This window comes from Zonotrichia albicollis, chromosome 4 (assembly GCF_047830755.1).
Source record: "Zonotrichia albicollis isolate bZonAlb1 chromosome 4, bZonAlb1.hap1, whole genome shotgun sequence".
Taxonomy (NCBI): domain Eukaryota; kingdom Metazoa; phylum Chordata; class Aves; order Passeriformes; family Passerellidae; genus Zonotrichia; species Zonotrichia albicollis.
Window position 1 is genome coordinate 45646429 of NC_133822.1, and position 18222 is coordinate 45664650.

At 38.4% G+C, this 18222-nt stretch overlaps 1 protein-coding gene across 7 annotated transcripts in view; it reads right to left on the bottom strand.

Moving 5' to 3' along the window:
- The window catches only part of SYT1 (synaptotagmin 1), a 336909-nt gene that overhangs the window by 34134 nt on the left and 284553 nt on the right, over window positions 1-18222 (bottom strand). For all 7 annotated transcript variants that reach the window (XM_074539685.1, XM_074539687.1, XM_074539682.1 and 4 more), the window contains one exon: window positions 16739-16856. In XM_074539685.1, coding sequence (XP_074395786.1) covers window positions 16739-16856 — 118 coding nt within the window. The remainder of the gene's footprint in view (window positions 1-16738; window positions 16857-18222) is intronic.

The following is an 18222-nucleotide window of genomic DNA, read 5'->3' on the forward strand; positions in this document are numbered from 1 at the left end:
GAACCCAGGAAATTCCTCTGGCTGCCTTGGAGAACTCGAGACCCTGTCAGGGGGCTCAGAGACATTGGCACAGAGCCCAAGACCCCTGTTCCTTTGATTTAGCCCTTGGAAAAAACAATTACCAACCTTGTATGAAGAATTACAAGCCACTAAAGTTTAAGTAGAGTGATAGTGAATTTATCATGGGGTGAAAAATAGAATTTTTGGGTTTTCAGAATGGAGGTTCAGGGGGCAAGATGGAGGAACTGGGGTGTAACCAGCCTTTCTCCTTCTTCCTAGCCTCCATCTTCTGCTGTGATGGTGGCACTTTTAGATTGGTTTAGACTAGAAGCTCACTGTCTAACATAGGTGATAGGAATTGGAAAGTAATTGTAAGTACAAGTACTTTTTAGTACAAAAAGATAACACCGGCGGGGAGGCAGGGAGAGTGCCTGGACTGTCTTGCTGAGCAGACCTCGGCAGGACAGGAGAAAGAATTTTATAGATAAGATACAATAAACAACCTTGAGACTGAGAACTGAAGAGCTCTGACTCCTTCTTTGACCGCCAGGCTGGGAAAAGAGACTTCGAAACTATTCTGGGGGTCACTCTGACCAGCGAGAGACCCCGAGACCACACCTTGGTATTTTTTGAAAACACAAGGGATATCTTCAACATTTTTTGATAACAAAATGGTAAATAATTCTGTTCCCTACCATAAAAATCTAACAGAAAGGGAATCTACAAACCAGTGGCAAAACCCATAAAGAAGAAATCCTAACAGTCATTACAGCTCTATATAATTACTTGATGATTTTATAACTGTGTGTGTCAGCAGGAGCAAGAAAGAGACTGCTCTTCAGAGACAATTCTATCACAACAAGGCTTACAAAGATATTAATGTAAAAGCTTCTCATTGTCTGAAAATCCTTTGCCATGGCAACTTAAAATCAGCTGCTTCCAAGTGATTTAAAAGCTTAACCATCCATGCTAACCCTTGTGTTTCAGACCTGGTATTTCAACCACAACTATTACATCTTCTGAACAGGTGTATGCATTATCTCTACAAAGACCTGCATGATGAGCAGGTCCATTTACTCTACAGGATATCATTTTGGGTCTCATGTATGGCAGAAATGACTGTATCAGGAATCCTGCATTCAAATCTCTCAAACTCTTGCACATGCACTGCAGGAATGGCTGGGCTGCTGTTTTTTGCATTACAATGAAGCTGCTTTTCATCAAATGGTATTTTCATGCTGCTTTGAACTTGCTGACAGCATTGATCCTCTTATCATCTTCAAGGATATCTGATAAGAATTATCTGATTCAATGGAAATTTGAGACAGTTTCAGCTACAGATGTACCAAAATTTTCCTTGAAATCTACATATGTTCCTCCATTCATTCAGTGAGGCTGAGTATGAAGGATAAGCTGAAAAAAAATTCTGTTTCAAATTTGAACTGGGGAATCATGTACCTCAATTTCTTTGAATATAAACACCTGAGGAGCAGATTTTCAGCTGTGAGTTTTTAAATTGTGTTGGCTACTGGTTCTCCAGCCTTGCACTGACTGTAAGCAACTTTACCTCCCCAAGAAAATACTTGCCTCTATGTATTTGATAAGGAGTATTCACCATTTCCTGTTTGCCCCACTATATTTCTGATTCATACTCAGGCGATGGCACGAAGAAAGAATATTTAGAATTCTGCTATGGCGCTTTTATTATTAAGTTTTTCAGGACATAAGCATGATCAAACTGACTGGAGATCTTAAGTAGAGCCATGATACAAATAATACACAACAGTCTCAGGAAAGAAAGGCATCTGAGCACAGATGAAAAGAGAAGGTAAAAACAAGGAAATTCAAGACCTACTATTGTTATTACTGCTACATGAGCACACAAGAAGTCCCTCTTAGTTGGACATTGGCTCTGTACAACAGGAAGCAGTCCTGTTCCACACTGGAAATGAGTGCAAATAAAGACAGAAAGAAATGCTCTCCAAGGTCAAACTTAGCCCAAGACCTTTACATATGGCCAAACCCCAAGGTTCTAGTGTGGAGAGTCAACTTTAAGGCTCAAAGTAACATTCAGAACAATGTTGGCAATCTCTGGGTACCAAAAAGAGTAAATGCAAAAAGACCTTACATATACATATGATAGGACATAGCTGTTAAGTGTTTTCCTGGAAACTGTTATTTCTTAAGTGTCCAACAACACCCCACTGCATCTCCCACAGAATATGTTCACTCAAGCTGTGAAGGTGCCCTAGACATTTAGGGATATGGAAAAGTGCACACTTTAGATCCCTCTGGGATATACCCTGGCTGGCTCAGTTTATCTTTAGCACAAAGACAAACTGAGAGGTGGTGACCGAGCTCTGCACACAGAACAGCCTTTGCCTGCTTGGCAAAAAAATGTAGCTGTCCCTGCAAATAGAGAAGGCCATTCTGAAGACTAGGTTTTCATGAGCAGAACGTGCACCAGGAAAGCAGTAACCCCAGTCCTATTTCTACTCAATATGAGGAAATCTAATACTCCACCTTCTCTGAGCATTTCCTATTTTATCAGGGTAGTCTTGGCTGGTGACCAGGAAATTAAACCCTCTTCTCAAATCTACCCACACGGAAACAACAAAGGTGCCTGGGACAAGGGCATCTGGCAGGATATGTCTTGACTTTTCAAAGCACTGCTTAGGATACCTAGGGGGATGAGGACACATAAAGGTCTTGAATCTAGGAGATTTCCTTCTCTGGGATCATACAAGCATTTGTGTTAGAAAGTTCTGAGTTAAAGCCCACCCACAAAGCATACTCCAAAGTGGGAACCAGAAAGTAAGATTTCTTCAAAGGTTCAGAGCAGAAACTACTACTAATTTAGTCACATTTCCATGCCACCCATATCTCCATTGCCTCATGCAACTGCATTTGCAGAACCATTTTGAAGACTAGTGTTTAGAGGCTCCCTGAGAAATGCTAGAGGTACTTCTCTGACAAAAAGAATTTTTCCTTTTGTTATACCTTAGAAACTGAAGTGTGCTTACTAGTCTCAACTATCCTTAAATTATTTTTATCGTAAGGTTCATTGACATCTTGGAATCAGCTTTTGGATGAAAGGGCTCAAGGGAATGAGCAATATGCACATTTTTCTACTGAGTGTTCCCTTTCAAATTTGGTTATTCAAATCACTTGACAGAGGGTTACATTCCCATGCCCTCTTCTCATCTTCCTATTAACTGCATATCCAAGAGACTCAGGTAAGTATTAACTTAAGCCCTAAAACACCTATTAAGCCTTGAATTTGAAACTATTTTTTGATTTTTAAGTTCTCTAATTCACTGCAAAAAACATTTGCAGTTTTTTTGTACTGTCAGAGCTGTGCAAAAGAGTTTAGATGTAACTGGGACACCAACCTTCTGCTATTCAGTTTATTAAAACTTGGCCCTGAACTACTGATTGATGAAATTATGGTCTTTCTGACTGAACTAGGAGAAGTTGATAAAAGTATAGTTTAAAATGCCTTTAAAAGCCCAAGTATGATGGGATTTTCAAAAATGCATATCTAAGCTGAAGTCCTGTCACCCACCAGAGTTTCAATTCATGCATTGTCCTTATCTGAAATAAAAATAATAGCTGAAGTTTTTGCTCTTTTTGGTAAGTCCTGTCTTACCCTTCATTGCCTTTAATTGATTAGTATGTTATCATATGAGCTTCATGGCTACAACACTAGAACTGGAGGGCTGATATCAGCATTTGCTGCTGATGTAAATATGCAGTTGAACCAACTTTAATGCTTCAGTCTACTGAAGGAGGACTTTGGAGCTGAAAATGCAAGCTGTATGTGGATTTAGTGTATGCTTTTCTACAGTGGTTTCTGTTTTATGTGACATTGTTTAAACTGTCTTAATGTGCTGAGTCTTTGGTGATGCAGTGATGGCAACTCTTTGCCCCTCTTATGAACCCCAAAGTTTTGCCTTCTTGGTAGATAGCATGCAATTTCTCTCAAATACTTTTTGCTGTCATTATTTAGGGATTTTTCTCATCTTGCCCAGTATCTTTATCATGCAAATATGATGAAGTCATTAAGTGATATACTGTTTCTTCTATGCCTTATTTCTTCTGATTAGTTTGTGAGACACTAATTGCTGCATTTTTTCTCTTTACTGTGGCTTGCAGATCACTTAGGAATATGTGCTATTCAAACTAGATTATTACCCCCATATAAAATTCACATAGAAATTGTTGACAAGAAATAAAACCCACAGTGATAGGTAGTGTCTTGTTTTCTAGGAGCAAAAAGGTGACATTCATTTATGCACAAGCAGACCAAATATCCAGTCAACACAGAGCACTCCAGAAATAGCCAAAGCCTTCACTTAAACAAAAAAGCATTAGAGCATCCAAAATCTGAGTTCTATCATCCTTTACATAATAAACCAGAAACTTCACCTAATGGAAATTCATTAGGCAATCTGAAAATATGCCTTATTGGAATGTTGGCAAATGGCAGAATCTAACTTCCTGTGTTACAGCCAGTTTTCAGTTCTTCAGATATGTATGCAATTTGAGAAACAAGAAGGAAAATAAACACTCAGTTTATGAGGAGAGATAAAACTGGCAGAAGGAGAAGCTGGCCTTTGTGCTTCTGAGAATAAATAAAAATCAATAGAGGAAAACAAGGGTAAAAATACAAAACTGGGTATGAACATTTTGCATCTGACCAGAATGCTATCTTTCAATGAAACAACACTAGAATTAATACAGAACCCTATTGTACCATATGGATGCTTGGATGTCTGCCAAAAAACTGCACCATCTTCCCTTTACTAAAAAAACTGACTCAAATGAGTTACAGAAAGGCTACCAGTCTTTTCAATACACTAGACACAATCCTGATTAGAAAAATATACTTCTCAGTCCAGTAAGAGCAGCAGTGGTCCCGAGAGCTTGTAACTGAGTCTGACCCACAGGTACTGATGGATTATTTAATTACTGCATCACACTTCAGAAACCCTGGTCAGTAACATAAAATTTGGTCACTATTAATGAGGAATTGTCATTAACCATATTCAGAAGCAGCTCACAGTCCTTCTCTCTGGTTATAATAAAAATTTGTTACCAGTATTTTAGATAAGTCCAAGCACCTCCACTTTCCTTATCAAGCTTAGCATCTTTTTTTTTTTATCTATAGATGGCAGTGCTATCAATTTACTTACTTCACTCTGTTATCAAATACAACATAAACAGATATAAATAACACACAAAACACGCACTTATACAATGCATCTCATTTAGTATGCCTGATTGCTATAAGTCAAATGAACAAAAACCTCACAACATTCCCATAGGGTCCTTCAATTTTGAAGCCTCTTTCACGGAATTTTAACTCAATTTCAGGAATATAATTGAACTAACAATCTGTTGTCTCAGACAGGATGTTCTCTGCTTGATATTATGCAGGGCTGGACAGATGCCAAGGCAGATTTGAATGCACCTCAAAGTACCAGTGAAAAATGACTGGGCTGTTCTGAAAGCAAGAGGTGTGTATGCTGGATGGGTCAGGCAGCAACTGTCTGATGCCTGTCTTCCATTAAATCTATCAGGATTCAAGTGTGCTGGAATTGTAAACAAAGAGAAAATACAGCAAGCAGAATGTAAACAAGAAAAGCCAAAATGCTTATCCTCCAAATGCTCTGCATAAAGCAAACCTTACACAACAACAGAATGCTTGGAAACCACTCTCTTCGCTGAAGAAAGATGCTGGGAACCAATATAGACAAAACCTGGTCTCTAAAATCAGGGTATAGCTTAAGATATTCAGAGTTGGATGAGGGAGTAATGGAGTGATTTAGATTATTGGAATGACTGGAGCAGCTACCTAGATTAAAAAAATAATAATTTCCTTTATACAGAGATCAAAAAGAAACCTCAACATATGACAGGAAAATGAAAATAGATTTAAATATGAATCAAAGCATGTTTGTCACTGGATTTGCAATAAAATACATTTTCTTTCCTTCGTTCCCAAGGAAACACTGTGTAGGTAATAATTTTGTGTTCTTTCGGTGCAATTACCAGCCTGGTGACTGACTGCCCCCTTCCCATATCTTTTTAGCACATTGACCAGGATCACAGGCCTCTTGAAGACATTAAATTCCTGTAAGTTTTCTGAAAGCAGGCAGCCAGATGGAATACAGAAAGCCTACTAAGAATCTCTGTATGAGGTGAAAGCTCCACAATGGTCTCACCTCCTATTACACACCAGAAAATAGACATGAGAAAGAGATACTATGGATGTTCAAACTGTGGAAAGAAGTTTCAGGTGAAGCAGATATTTTATTAGACATCAGAATACCCAGTCACACTCTGAAATTAATGGAAATCATGCTTTATAATTCCATTGATCACTGTATTTGAAATTACCAGAGGACTACTGCTGTCCTTGGGCTTTTGCCAGCTCTTAATGTAATAGAATATTCTACAAGTGCAAAACTTCCCTCAAGGCTGAAAAGTAATCAAGTCATATCCTCTGCTACCTCATGGAAGCTGAAGATGAGGACCATAATACCTAGGCTCTACAAAAATGGGTATTTCATTATATCACAGATGTATTAGTTACACAAAGGAAAGTGTGCACTGGTATACGTGAAAGATGTGCTTGTCTGAGTAATTTCATTTACAAACAAATGACTGTCAATGCATTGTTGTGGATTCTCTTATACTACTTCATTTTGTGTGAAGAACTAAACCTTGATCAAAGAAATGCAGTCAATCCCCAGATTAGACAAAAGCAACATCCATCTCATACTTGAGTCTATTTCTTGACTAATTCATGTCAAAGAACTCAATCAATGTAGAAAATCGCTCACTTGCTGGGCCACAGGGACCACCAGACACAAAAACTGAGCAGAGGTTCAGATGAAAAGATTATTCTTATCAAGTGCTGGTTTCCTGACCAGAATCCAGACAGTAACTTCCTGAAGCAGATGTTCCCCAGCAGTGGGGCAATGCAAATAATCTCCAGGAACAGCTGAGCCAGTCCCTGATTTCCACCACCATCCAACAAGCAGCTTGGCCCAAAACCCTTTAAGCTTGCTTAGCCTCAGTGAAACCTCTCTCAGAAACACCTTTATTCCCACAGCTTTCCAGATCCAGATCCTAAACACCTTATCTCTAGAATGACGTGCACTTGTTTGAAATTAAATATTTTGCCCCATTATTTTTTTTATCCACGAGGGAGCAGCCTGAATTAACTTAGCTTCCAACCAGCTGAAACAATTTGCAGCACAAGACTTGCTGATGCTGTTACATTCTTACATAAGCATTTCTTCACATCCCACATAGTCAGGGCTTCTGAACTCAAAAGACCCATTTTGTTGCGAGCTCTCACAATCGCTGCTTTTAGCATCCCTCAGATGTTGATAAGCATGTGATGGTTTGCTGATAGGAAGCAAGGGATACAGCTGAGTACTGAAATTCTGCTTCCTGGGACTTACTGCAGGAATGCATCCCACCACAACAGTGGTGGAATGAGACTGGCCCTGGAGCCAGGTGTGCTGCAAAGACTTCTGAAGAGGCTCAAAAAGAATTTAAAATGCTTTTTTCTCACTAGGGCTCAATCAGGACATTATCATATTCACTTCACTGGAAAGGTGGATTTAACCTGCAGATCTCTAGACGTAAAGTGTTCTGTGATAACACTGGGAGTCTGGAGAAGGAGAGCCTGGGAATTGGGCTTGATAGCTGGGATTAAACAGAACCCCTTCCTTCTCTGACTTGAAGATGTTCCTACAAAGATGCTGCTGAGCTGCAGAGATTACATTTGGATCCCAAAATGCTCATACTTATAGGACAGGAGTTAAATTTTGGACCTGCCTACTATAAGATCATGCATAGCTTTTATTAGATAATGCATAGCTTTAAAATTTATATCTCTATCTCTATTTGATTTATGACAAACTCAGACATGAGAGATCACATTGTGATGAAATTCTCAAAATCAGATCTTAAAAATTCTGTGTTCTGCTTTCACAAAACAGGTAGAAAACAGAGGACCTTTGCAGTGGATGGGATTTTTTTATGACAGTTTTTTTTAGGCATATTTGGAAAGAAAATTTCTATATATTATCCATTCCACATTGGTCAATTGTATTACATAACATCTGAAAATTGCAGTCAAATAAAGAAGGTTTTGTCTGTCAGTACATATGCTGGACAGGTGTTATCTCATCTTTGTTTTTGTCTTTCCTTAACTAGAATGATATATTTTATTATTGAGTAACTTTTTCATTAACATCTGATTTAATGGGATGCAACGAGAAACCCCTGCACAGAAATTACTTTGATTTAAATAGAGTAAAAAATGTTGCTATCTGTAAACTTGAAGACAGCCGAGCAGAATTGAAAGGCATTCATGTGGGAAATGAGCAATAGCATATTCATCAAGAAGACAGAATAAAGATAACTTCATAAACATGAGAGGACTAGAATCACTGCACTAATAACCACAAAATGTCAGGAGCTGTTCCCTCCATATTGCTAGTTTTACTATTTTATTGTATTGGTGATAGGTGCATGAGCTGAGAGAAACACAGCCAGATCCATCTTGTCAACAGGGCTGGTATAACAGAGGAAGAAAACCCAGTTTTGGCTTCAAAACTAATCACACAGTTAAGGAAGTTTAAAGAACCCCACCACATTCCTCTCTTCAGCTTTGTAAAGTAATTGTTTAGCACCTTAGCTGTCTTAAATCAGTATCTAAATAAAGGATCTACTCGTGTAGATCCCTCATTCATGCCCAGCCTTACCTTCCCCTTCAACTCACCTGCAGATTTCACACAAGTCACACATATATGTTAATTATGCTAAAGACAAACCACATGAGGACTGTGTTGACTTCCACATCTAATAAACAAATAGACAAAAAAAAAAAAACAAAAACAACAGCCAGGAATAAAACCCAGATATTTTTCACTTCCATCCACATAATTCCTTCTTTACTGGGGAAAAGTGGCATTTCTGGGCTTTACTTTTTCACCTTGTTGGCAGGTGATCTCCAGTTAATCAAACTGCTCCCCCAGCCCATGACTGTCTCAAATAGAACAAAGTGGCTCTAAAGCAGCATGACCTGCGCTGGAAGGGAAAAGACAGGGCTCAAATGCTGGCCTTCCTAACTCATTGACAGCATTATGGAAGTGAGAGTGAGGAATGGAATATTTCGAAACAGAACCCCATTGAGATTCATATCACTCTACTCACAGAGACAAAAGGCACAATGAGAAAAACTGAATCGTGGCATCCCAATCTCAGCAAAAAGATTTTATATCACTTCTGTTACCTCAAGAGGGGTAATGGGATCTTTTTGGGGCACTGCATCAATAGAAGAGAGGGCAGGACTTGACTTTCACCTTTAGTTAGGTTTTGGAAAATAAACTTTGGAACTGGCAAGGGGAAAGCTTCTTTTTCATTTTGTCAAATAGCATCTTGCAGCTGCCATTGGAGACCTTCATGTGTCAAATGTGCAAACAGATTTGAACAGCTATGACCCATAAAGGATTTATGTAAAGTAATGATTTCCACCAAGATCTACAAACACCTGTTTTCTTCTCTCTCTTCTTAAGCTGAAGCACATCATTTTCCATTGTCACAGACATTTTCAGCAGTGTACCAGGGGAAGTGTGCAGTTTCCTTCTTAGTATACAACCCCTGCTCCTTTCAGGAATAATCTGGGAATCAAGGGTCTAATTTGTGAAATGTTTCTTTCCACTGACGTGCACATAAAGGAGTTACACACTGGAAACAGAGGCAGGAGGTCTATAAGAAGCAACTGTAAAACTAATAATTTTTCTACCCACATAGGATTAAACAAACAAAAGATGCATGTGGGACTTAAAGTAATGTGAAAACTTTAAAACTGTTCCTAGTTCTTCAGACAGTGCCACAAACTTCAGCAAATCTCAACTGCATCAATAGTGCTAACAAAACACTGATCATGCTGTCTTAAAAACCTTTATGATTTTACACTGTTGTCAAAAGGAAATAGCCTCATTTATACCTTCCTTGCTTTCTCTGCACTTATCTAAAATGTATTTATAAAGATGAAAAAGATATTTTCCTTTTTAAGTTTCTATTCTTTTTCTTAAAGCCCATTGAAAAAAGGAGGCTGCAATTTTCAGAGTAAAAAGAAATTAAATTTACTTGTAAGAGAACTGACTAATTTCCCTGAGGATTCTAGAATCTATCTACAGTATTTCTACATCCATTTTACAGCCACTCACATTGCTATGAAATTCTTGAGGTACTTGAAGACCTAAAGCATTAATTACTTATATGAAAATGAGACGATTAACACACACATTTTTACACTTGCTTTGGGACTGCACAACCAAATAAAACCTTACTATAATTTAATCAGGAGGAAACAGGCATACAAACACAAAATGCATTGTTTAGTTGTGGCTATTAAAATAAAAGAATAAGAAGTCTTCATATTTTGGGGAAGGGAAGTAGGAAGAAATCAATAGAAATGCCAGAAAATGATGACTATTGACTGCCAGAGTCCAGCCAGCTGGGTGCTGACCACCTGTACCTTTGGTCAGTGTCTGCATTAAAATAACCTTACCTTTCTCAAATCAAGAAGCTATTCATACAGCTATTGAGCCAAGGCACTTTTTCAGCACAGTGATTGCCCTAAGGTTTCTTACAACAATGACCACAGGTTTACTACAACTCTCTGACCATCAGAAAGAAAGGTCTTGTTTTCCTCATAGTAAAAAAAAGAGCAGAACAATTTGACTCTGCTTCTTTGTATGAATCAACAAATTTGCCTGTTCATCTAATACAATTTATTGTTGGGTGCAATAGATGTAGCATAAGATGCAGTGGAAATTGTGGACTCACTACAAAATGGACAGTTACCTAACAATTTCCTCTTAAGACTTTCCAAAATGCCCTGAGAGTCTGTGTATCCTTTAGCATAGCTTGCATGATGAATACATTGTACTCTGGAACATATGCTGATTTTGGCACTTCCTTCTTCAGCTTTTAAACTGAGGAAGAAGATGGCTTGACGTCAAAGGCTTGATGAGTTGGGATTAAAAGAAACAACTCCCTAATGCCTTAACTATTGAGGAAGCACCACTTCAGGCAACTGTCCACCTACTGCCCATTGCTATGGAAGATGCCACCAACAAGAATGTTCTTTCAGTCGGGAGAGAAAGGTTTTGATGTGATGGAGATTTGCTGACTGACGCCATCACCACTGTAGGCCCCACAGTCCCACAGTGAATTTGCTGCAATGCTGTGTGACCGCTCTGCGAGTGTGAGAGATGGTGGCGCGAGAGCGTGGCTGCAGCATCTGCTGCTGCAAGTTCTGCTGGTGCAGTAGAGAGACTGACGTGTTAGATGATGTAGAAATCCTCCACACTAACTAAAGAATTTACATGTATTTGTTGGTACTGATCTCTGCTGGATTCCTTAGGATTAGGCTAGTTGAAAATACAGCTGTGGTGGTGGCTTGTTTATTTTTACTTTCACCTTTTAATAAGGTTGTTTTCTCTTCCCTTAATACTTGCTGAATTATGCTTACAATAGGGCTTATAGCAAGACCATGACATTAAGGGTGTATTTCTTTTCCCGCAATATTGCACTCATGTAAGCCAGCTTTTAAGGTTTCTTATGTTTTCATGAAGTTATTAAAGTGAATGCCCTGACTGCATAATGAGCATTCACTTGGTCTTCAAAGAGCTGGTCTCTAAATAATTTTTAATTTCTCAATTCTTTTAACTAAGGCATTGAACCAAGCCTCTTGAATGTGAATGCAATCTTTTGAATTGTAGAAAACTAGCTGTATTCCTGCTAGGGAACCATTTGGTCCCCAGAGACTGTTCAGAGTATGTACTTGGCAGACACAAAGGGGTGCTGTGTATTTTCTATTTATAACTCATAAATGCTGAGATTAGCTTCCATACATAATGGGCACGATTATGGGCTGCTTTCTTTTCACAACTCTATCTGCAGCTTTCTGCACAAGGAAGAACACATGGATCCAATGACAATCCTATTCTCCTTGCAGTTCTTTCTAAGCATTAATTTGCACTAAATAGTGCAATTTAGGGTCTGCTTCAGTATCTGTTACTTGGCAACAATTCCCAACTCAATATCTGAGCCCATGCCAGCTAGGGCATCTACTCCCCATTGAAACTGGGGAGTAGTCAGAGCAGCAGTGCTGAGGACATAATGGAAGAGTGTATTGCTTACTTGCAGGATACATTCCTGGTAAATATACTCACTGAAAGCTAAGCATACTAAAATAATACAAAAAGAACAAAATCACATTACCTTTCAAAGATTTTTAGAAGGAATAAACCATACTGAAATTAATCCTGAAAAGATGACAAGATGCATTAATGCTTACACCTACTAAAGGCTGACTTCTTGATACAAACCAGTATTTCACCATAATATACAGAGCCACTGAGATTCTTAAAAAACCTAAATCAAAACCAAAATAAGGCACTTAGGCTGAAGGGCCTGAGTGGCCAAACACCTTATAACAACACTGTTTAAGAGCCAGCCCCAGCCACTCCTGAAAGGTTTAGAGGGAAAAATGCTTTTCAAGGTATTCACGTAATTTACTTCAATGATTGGCATAGTCAAAGCAGGGAAAGCTGATCGAAGTTGAAATGAAAGTTTTTATTTTATGTTAGGAACAAAACTGAATACAAATGGAGGGTATGGCTAAATAGCTGGAAACTATAGAACTGCTTGTAAAAACATGTGTATGTGTTTCATATTTTCCCATGTAGTAAAAAGAAGCACGACATTTATCCCACAGACCACATTTAGCTACTACTCAAGTGCACTGAGGGTTACACAACCAATTTCACTTTAAAAATTAAGTTAAAATTACAACTACAAATAAGATTAAAATGAATTCAGAATAAAGTTTCATACTTATTTAAATCTGTATCTGAAATCAGTATTACTTTGATTTAGATGAATATCTCGTAGGGGAGCTGCAGATAATTCCTGTCCTTTTCTGAAGCAGACGGGATCATAAACCTAATGAAGTACCATAACTAACAGACAACCATTGTGAACTGAATGGCACTGGTGAGCTGCATTATGCCCTTATCAAGGAATTACCTGGATTATGTATCTAAGGACTGTTTGGAGAGATTAAACGACAAACTGGTTTTGAAATCTTCCAATTCTGCAAATCACCTAAATGAAATTGAAACAAAACAAAAGCAATGGACTAACTTGGGAGTCTAGGTTTCCTGTAAGACCTAAGCTTCTAAATCTCATAGACATTTTAGGTGAAGTATGCTTATAAAGCCACCCAAGACCACCAAGTTCAGATAAAAGAAATAATTACTTTGTATCCTTAATTCCAACATATCACCTTCCAGATGTCAGATTCATTAGCAATGCATTTCAATATAATTTAAATAATTACAATGCCATTTTAGAATATGCATAATAGCTTGCCAGAGGCCCTTGCTCACCAGAAGTAATAATTTCCACTTGTTGCAGTGACTTGATGAGCTCAGGCTAAATAGTTCCATTGTTTGAGCCAAGGTTTGCTCTAGTCACAGCCTGATGTTGAAATTAAGTCTAAGACCTGGGAGTTTATTACTCAGATGGGTGATATGGTTTTGCTACAGTAAGTCTAATGAATTTGATGATTAGTTTGTTGTCTTTTATTTTCTGTTTCCAAAGTAATTTATGCTTGGCTTTTGACTGCTAATGAAATCTATGAAAAATACTGGTGATAAATGCTTTTATAAAGATTTTTTTTTTGTTTTTTTTTTTTTTTAGCAGCTGTAGTAACCATTAAGTATGACATAGATGCTGACTAGGAGGATTAAGGTTTAGCAGCTGAGGCCCTGTAAAAATGCTAGGAAAGGTAATACTCTCAATATACTTCAATCTCTTTTGCTTTGGGTACTTTTGTAACAGGGCTTTCTCTATCTGCATAACATAAATGTACATAATAAAATAAAACCAAGCATGTTTTTAAGCCAAATTGACCACAATTATGGATTTAATAAATTTATGTAGAGTGGTAGAAGTTCAGATGATTACTGAGCCACAGTGTCTGGTTCTTTTTACTGGGGCTAAAGATAACATAAATGCTGAAACCTGAAACATTGTTGAGGTGCAAAGGTATATCAGATATTTACTGATATAGCAGCAGTAATACTTGAGATGTGGAGAGAAGCAGCCAGAAGGAAGGCACAGTGCCCACCCCTGTGCTGTGAATGCTTGTCAGTGCTCCCTCTGCAGGAGCCAGGGCCCTGCTCCTTCTCTCTGCGAGGCAGGTAAACTTCACAGAGACATGAAGGATGGGTGCAAGAGAAAAACAGAACCCTTTCCAAATGTCTGCATTCTGCTTTTCCACCATCTTCTCAAAAATAGGAAAGAATAACTAAAATATATATCCCAAATTCAAAACAATAACAACAAAAAGGTATTTTTGCCTATTTCTTACAAATTGCTACGATTTGTTTCCCCCATCTGTGTCAGTTAGCATTTTCACCTCTTGTTAATGTATAGGTTTCACCTCTTGAATGTATAGGTAACACTAAGTTTGAATTCACATTTGATTGCTAACCTTTTCCACCTTCACTGTCATGCTAAATTTTCATTTTTATAATATGAAAAGACATCTTAGTATCTACAGAAAGTAACAAAACTAGGAAGAAATATTTGCCAATCAAGATAAAATCCTGTCACCTTCGTTTGCACTTAGAGAGTAGGTAATATTTAGTGTGAATAATAACAACAGAATCTCAGCTTGATTTCCAAAGTTCTTCCTGCATAATTTATTCAAAAGATAAATTCCCTAATGAAAGATACTGGATCTACTTTAAACCAACATTATTTCATCTATAATTACTACCCCAGGAATACCATACTAGCTGCCACTTATCACTGTCAGTGACTTTTGAATTCCTGCTACAACTATGGTATCCCATTGGGTTTGTTTGTCTCCAAGAGAACATGATGTTTCAGGTTTGGCATGGCCCTAAAAACAGTGAACAAAACCTCTCTTGCCCTAGAAATTTAAATGTCCTCTATGTGGCTCAGAATATAGAGGAGATTAAGTCCATTCATGTCCTCACAGTTATTTCCAACACAATGTACTGTATTTTCCATCTAAAGTTTGTTGCTCTTGAGTTCATTAGTGCTTCCCCTGCCCCTCTCTTTGGTTTCTTATAAGCTGAGTACCCATTATCTATCACATTTCTCACAAAGTTTGGAAAAGGATATAGACGCTCTGGCCGTCAGAGCTAACCTTCAGTCAAAAATCCCCATGCTTTGTCATTATGAGAATCTAATCTTTCATTAGGAAACCATTAGGAGTAAATGTGCTTATGTACATTAATTTGCAATTTGTTCATTATGAGTGTTAAGGAAACTATTAGTGGTGTGTCTTAATCGAGTGTCCATTGTGGACAAGAAAAGGCCAGACTTTACTGAGTAATGACTGCAACAACACTTGTATGTCTTTCACTTTTTTTGTCTGTTGCTGTGCAAAGGATGACTTCAGATGCAAGTAAAACAAAAACCAAAAAATAACTAGTTATTGATAGAAGACTTAGTTTCCCCACACTACAGCAAGGTCTTCCAGTTATTCATCAAGAGTGGTAAATAAAACCTTCACAGTTGCTTTTAGTAAGTTCCCATTTCTGTTTATTTTGCATACAGCTATTACCTTGTGCTAAGATTATAAAAAAGTAAGAGCAAAACACTTTTTTTCTTGTCACTTACTAAATCAAATTGAGAAATTACATCATCTATGTGTTAGTGGCAGCTGTAAAAGTTTTCAGTCCTGAAAATAGCCTCATTCTCAATGGTGGGTAGCAACTGTTTCTTCTAAACAGAAGGCATAAAAACCAAAATTCTCCTGAAAAGACCTCACCTTATAAAGCATCTTGTTATTTAATTTAGTCTCAACTAATTGGCAATTTATGCAGTAATTTGTGTCCAAATTCCAGATGCAGCAGAGAACAGAAGCCTACAGGGAGCTGCAGCAGGTTGCTGCGACAGAGCGCAGGTGTGTCGCTCAGAGGTGGCACACACCCTGTCAGCCCCAGTGTGCACAGCCTCAGCCCATGCAAGGGCTGCCAGGGCTGCTGGCAGCTACTGAGCATGCTGGATGCATCAGCCTCACTGCCTGCCACACACACACAAGACTGGCATTTCGATTTCTGCTGTGCGCACAAATGCAGAGCACCTCTAACTCTGCACGTGCAAGCAATCACACCTGAGCCCTTCAAACGCAGAAACAATCTTCCTGGCACCTCAAACAGCAGTCAGCACGGCAACCTGTGGCGAGTTCCTCTATTACCTATTATCTGCAACAATGCAGTGAAATGCTCACATTTTGTGAGATTAAACAGACAATAGGAATTGTAGTCAGATTTTTTTTCTCTGCCTGAATAGTCTGTATTTATCTCTAGGCAACAGGAGAGAAGGAAAGCACAGAGAGCTTGCACTGTCATCTGATCGTGTAACACTTCAGACCTTGTCTTGGAGTGGAATGCAATGTCTTGTGATTTTTTTTTTAAGCTAGAATTAGTTCTGATATACTCAGTCAAGTCCTAACTTTCAAGAAAACATAAAACCACATCTTTCAGACAGGGAGCTACAGCCCTTACCTTCTCAGCCAACTGGACCTACAACAGAAAACTAGTTGATTTTCTGCCTTTACAAATCTGCAAAATCTTCAAGGAGATTTTCACACACATACCTGATAGTCCACCGACATCCATCTTCTTCAGGTTCTTTGCCTCCAGAATGACGACAGTCAGCTTGCCAGCAGTAGGCACATAACGGAGGGAGAAGCAGATATCACCCAGCTTCTCTTGCTGTGAAGGCAAACAAGACATGATGTTTTACTTTAATGATTTTTTTTAACCTTTTGAAAAATGCAGTTTTGAAAGCCCCGCAAAAGATTAGCAGGATTACATCTCCGACTTGTACTGCTAAAGAAAACCTTCAAATGAACAATATTGAGAAAACTACCACAAATTGTCCAGATTCAATCCTTGATAACCTCAAGTCTGTAGCAGCAACTATCCTGTATACAACCAAATGACAAGATATGTGCTGGCCAGAAAGTAAGTGATACTTTTCACAATTTCACCCCTGAAAATAGGGGTCCCACAAATATTGTTTGCTCTTTAAACTAAGACAGGTTTTTAACATTTTTTTCTTCAGGCTGCATTTCAGTGGAAATCTGTTAGGAAACATGCACACACAGCTACTAGGCTGTTTGCGGTGAAACAGTAATATGGATCTTTCTCGTCACACTTTGCCACAAAAGCAGAAAGTATAAAAAATCCACAAAGTACAAAATATGCAGTATAAAAAAAGACTTGTCTCCTGTCTGCTGGAAGAGAAAAAAGCCAGGCAGATAGAGACCATGAAAGGACACAGTACATCCCTCCTCACATAAGGAATAGCTGGAAGGATTTGGTTTTGCCATCCAGCCCAGCATCTGAGATCCTGCCAAATGCAGCCTTTTGCAATACATTGCTTAATATTTTCCTAACAGTCCTGGCAAAGAGGGAAAAGCTGAATGATGTTCAGAATTGCAGGAACTTTGTTTTAAAACGATGAATAAGAGATAGGAACTTGCAGATGAGAGAGGGAGTATATTGCTTATAAATGATAAGTTGGATGATCCAAGCTGCTTTCCTCCTCTGCTTCAAGGCCCATGGTATCTCTACAGCGGCTAACAAGGATGTTTTTGTGACAAGAAGGATGAGCTTACACCAAGCAGACCAATAAAAAATTTCAGACAGCCACACTTCTCTTTCAAAGGCATTAGTTCTTATGGCATATGTCTACTTCCACAATTCATTCTGATAGTAGAGTATAAAGTACATTTTTATGATCATATCTTTTTGCTTCCAGTGTTTTGCTAGACACAACTGACAGCAACTTGCTCACATGCTCATGGATGCAGTGGATATTTCCTACAGAATAGACGGTCCATGTGCAAAGGACTTAACCTATAATGTGACAGATTCTCAACTGATTATTCCAAGTTGGGACTGAAATCCAGGTATAGTACTAGACAGTTCCCTGCCAGACATCGTCTCAGCAACCACCAGTGGTCAGGAAACATAAAGAACAAGCATAGTTACACGTAGTTAAGAAATGCTTGGACAGAACAAACAAATAGCTCGTGATGTTATATCTGTACTGGATAAAAATAATGCTGTCAGG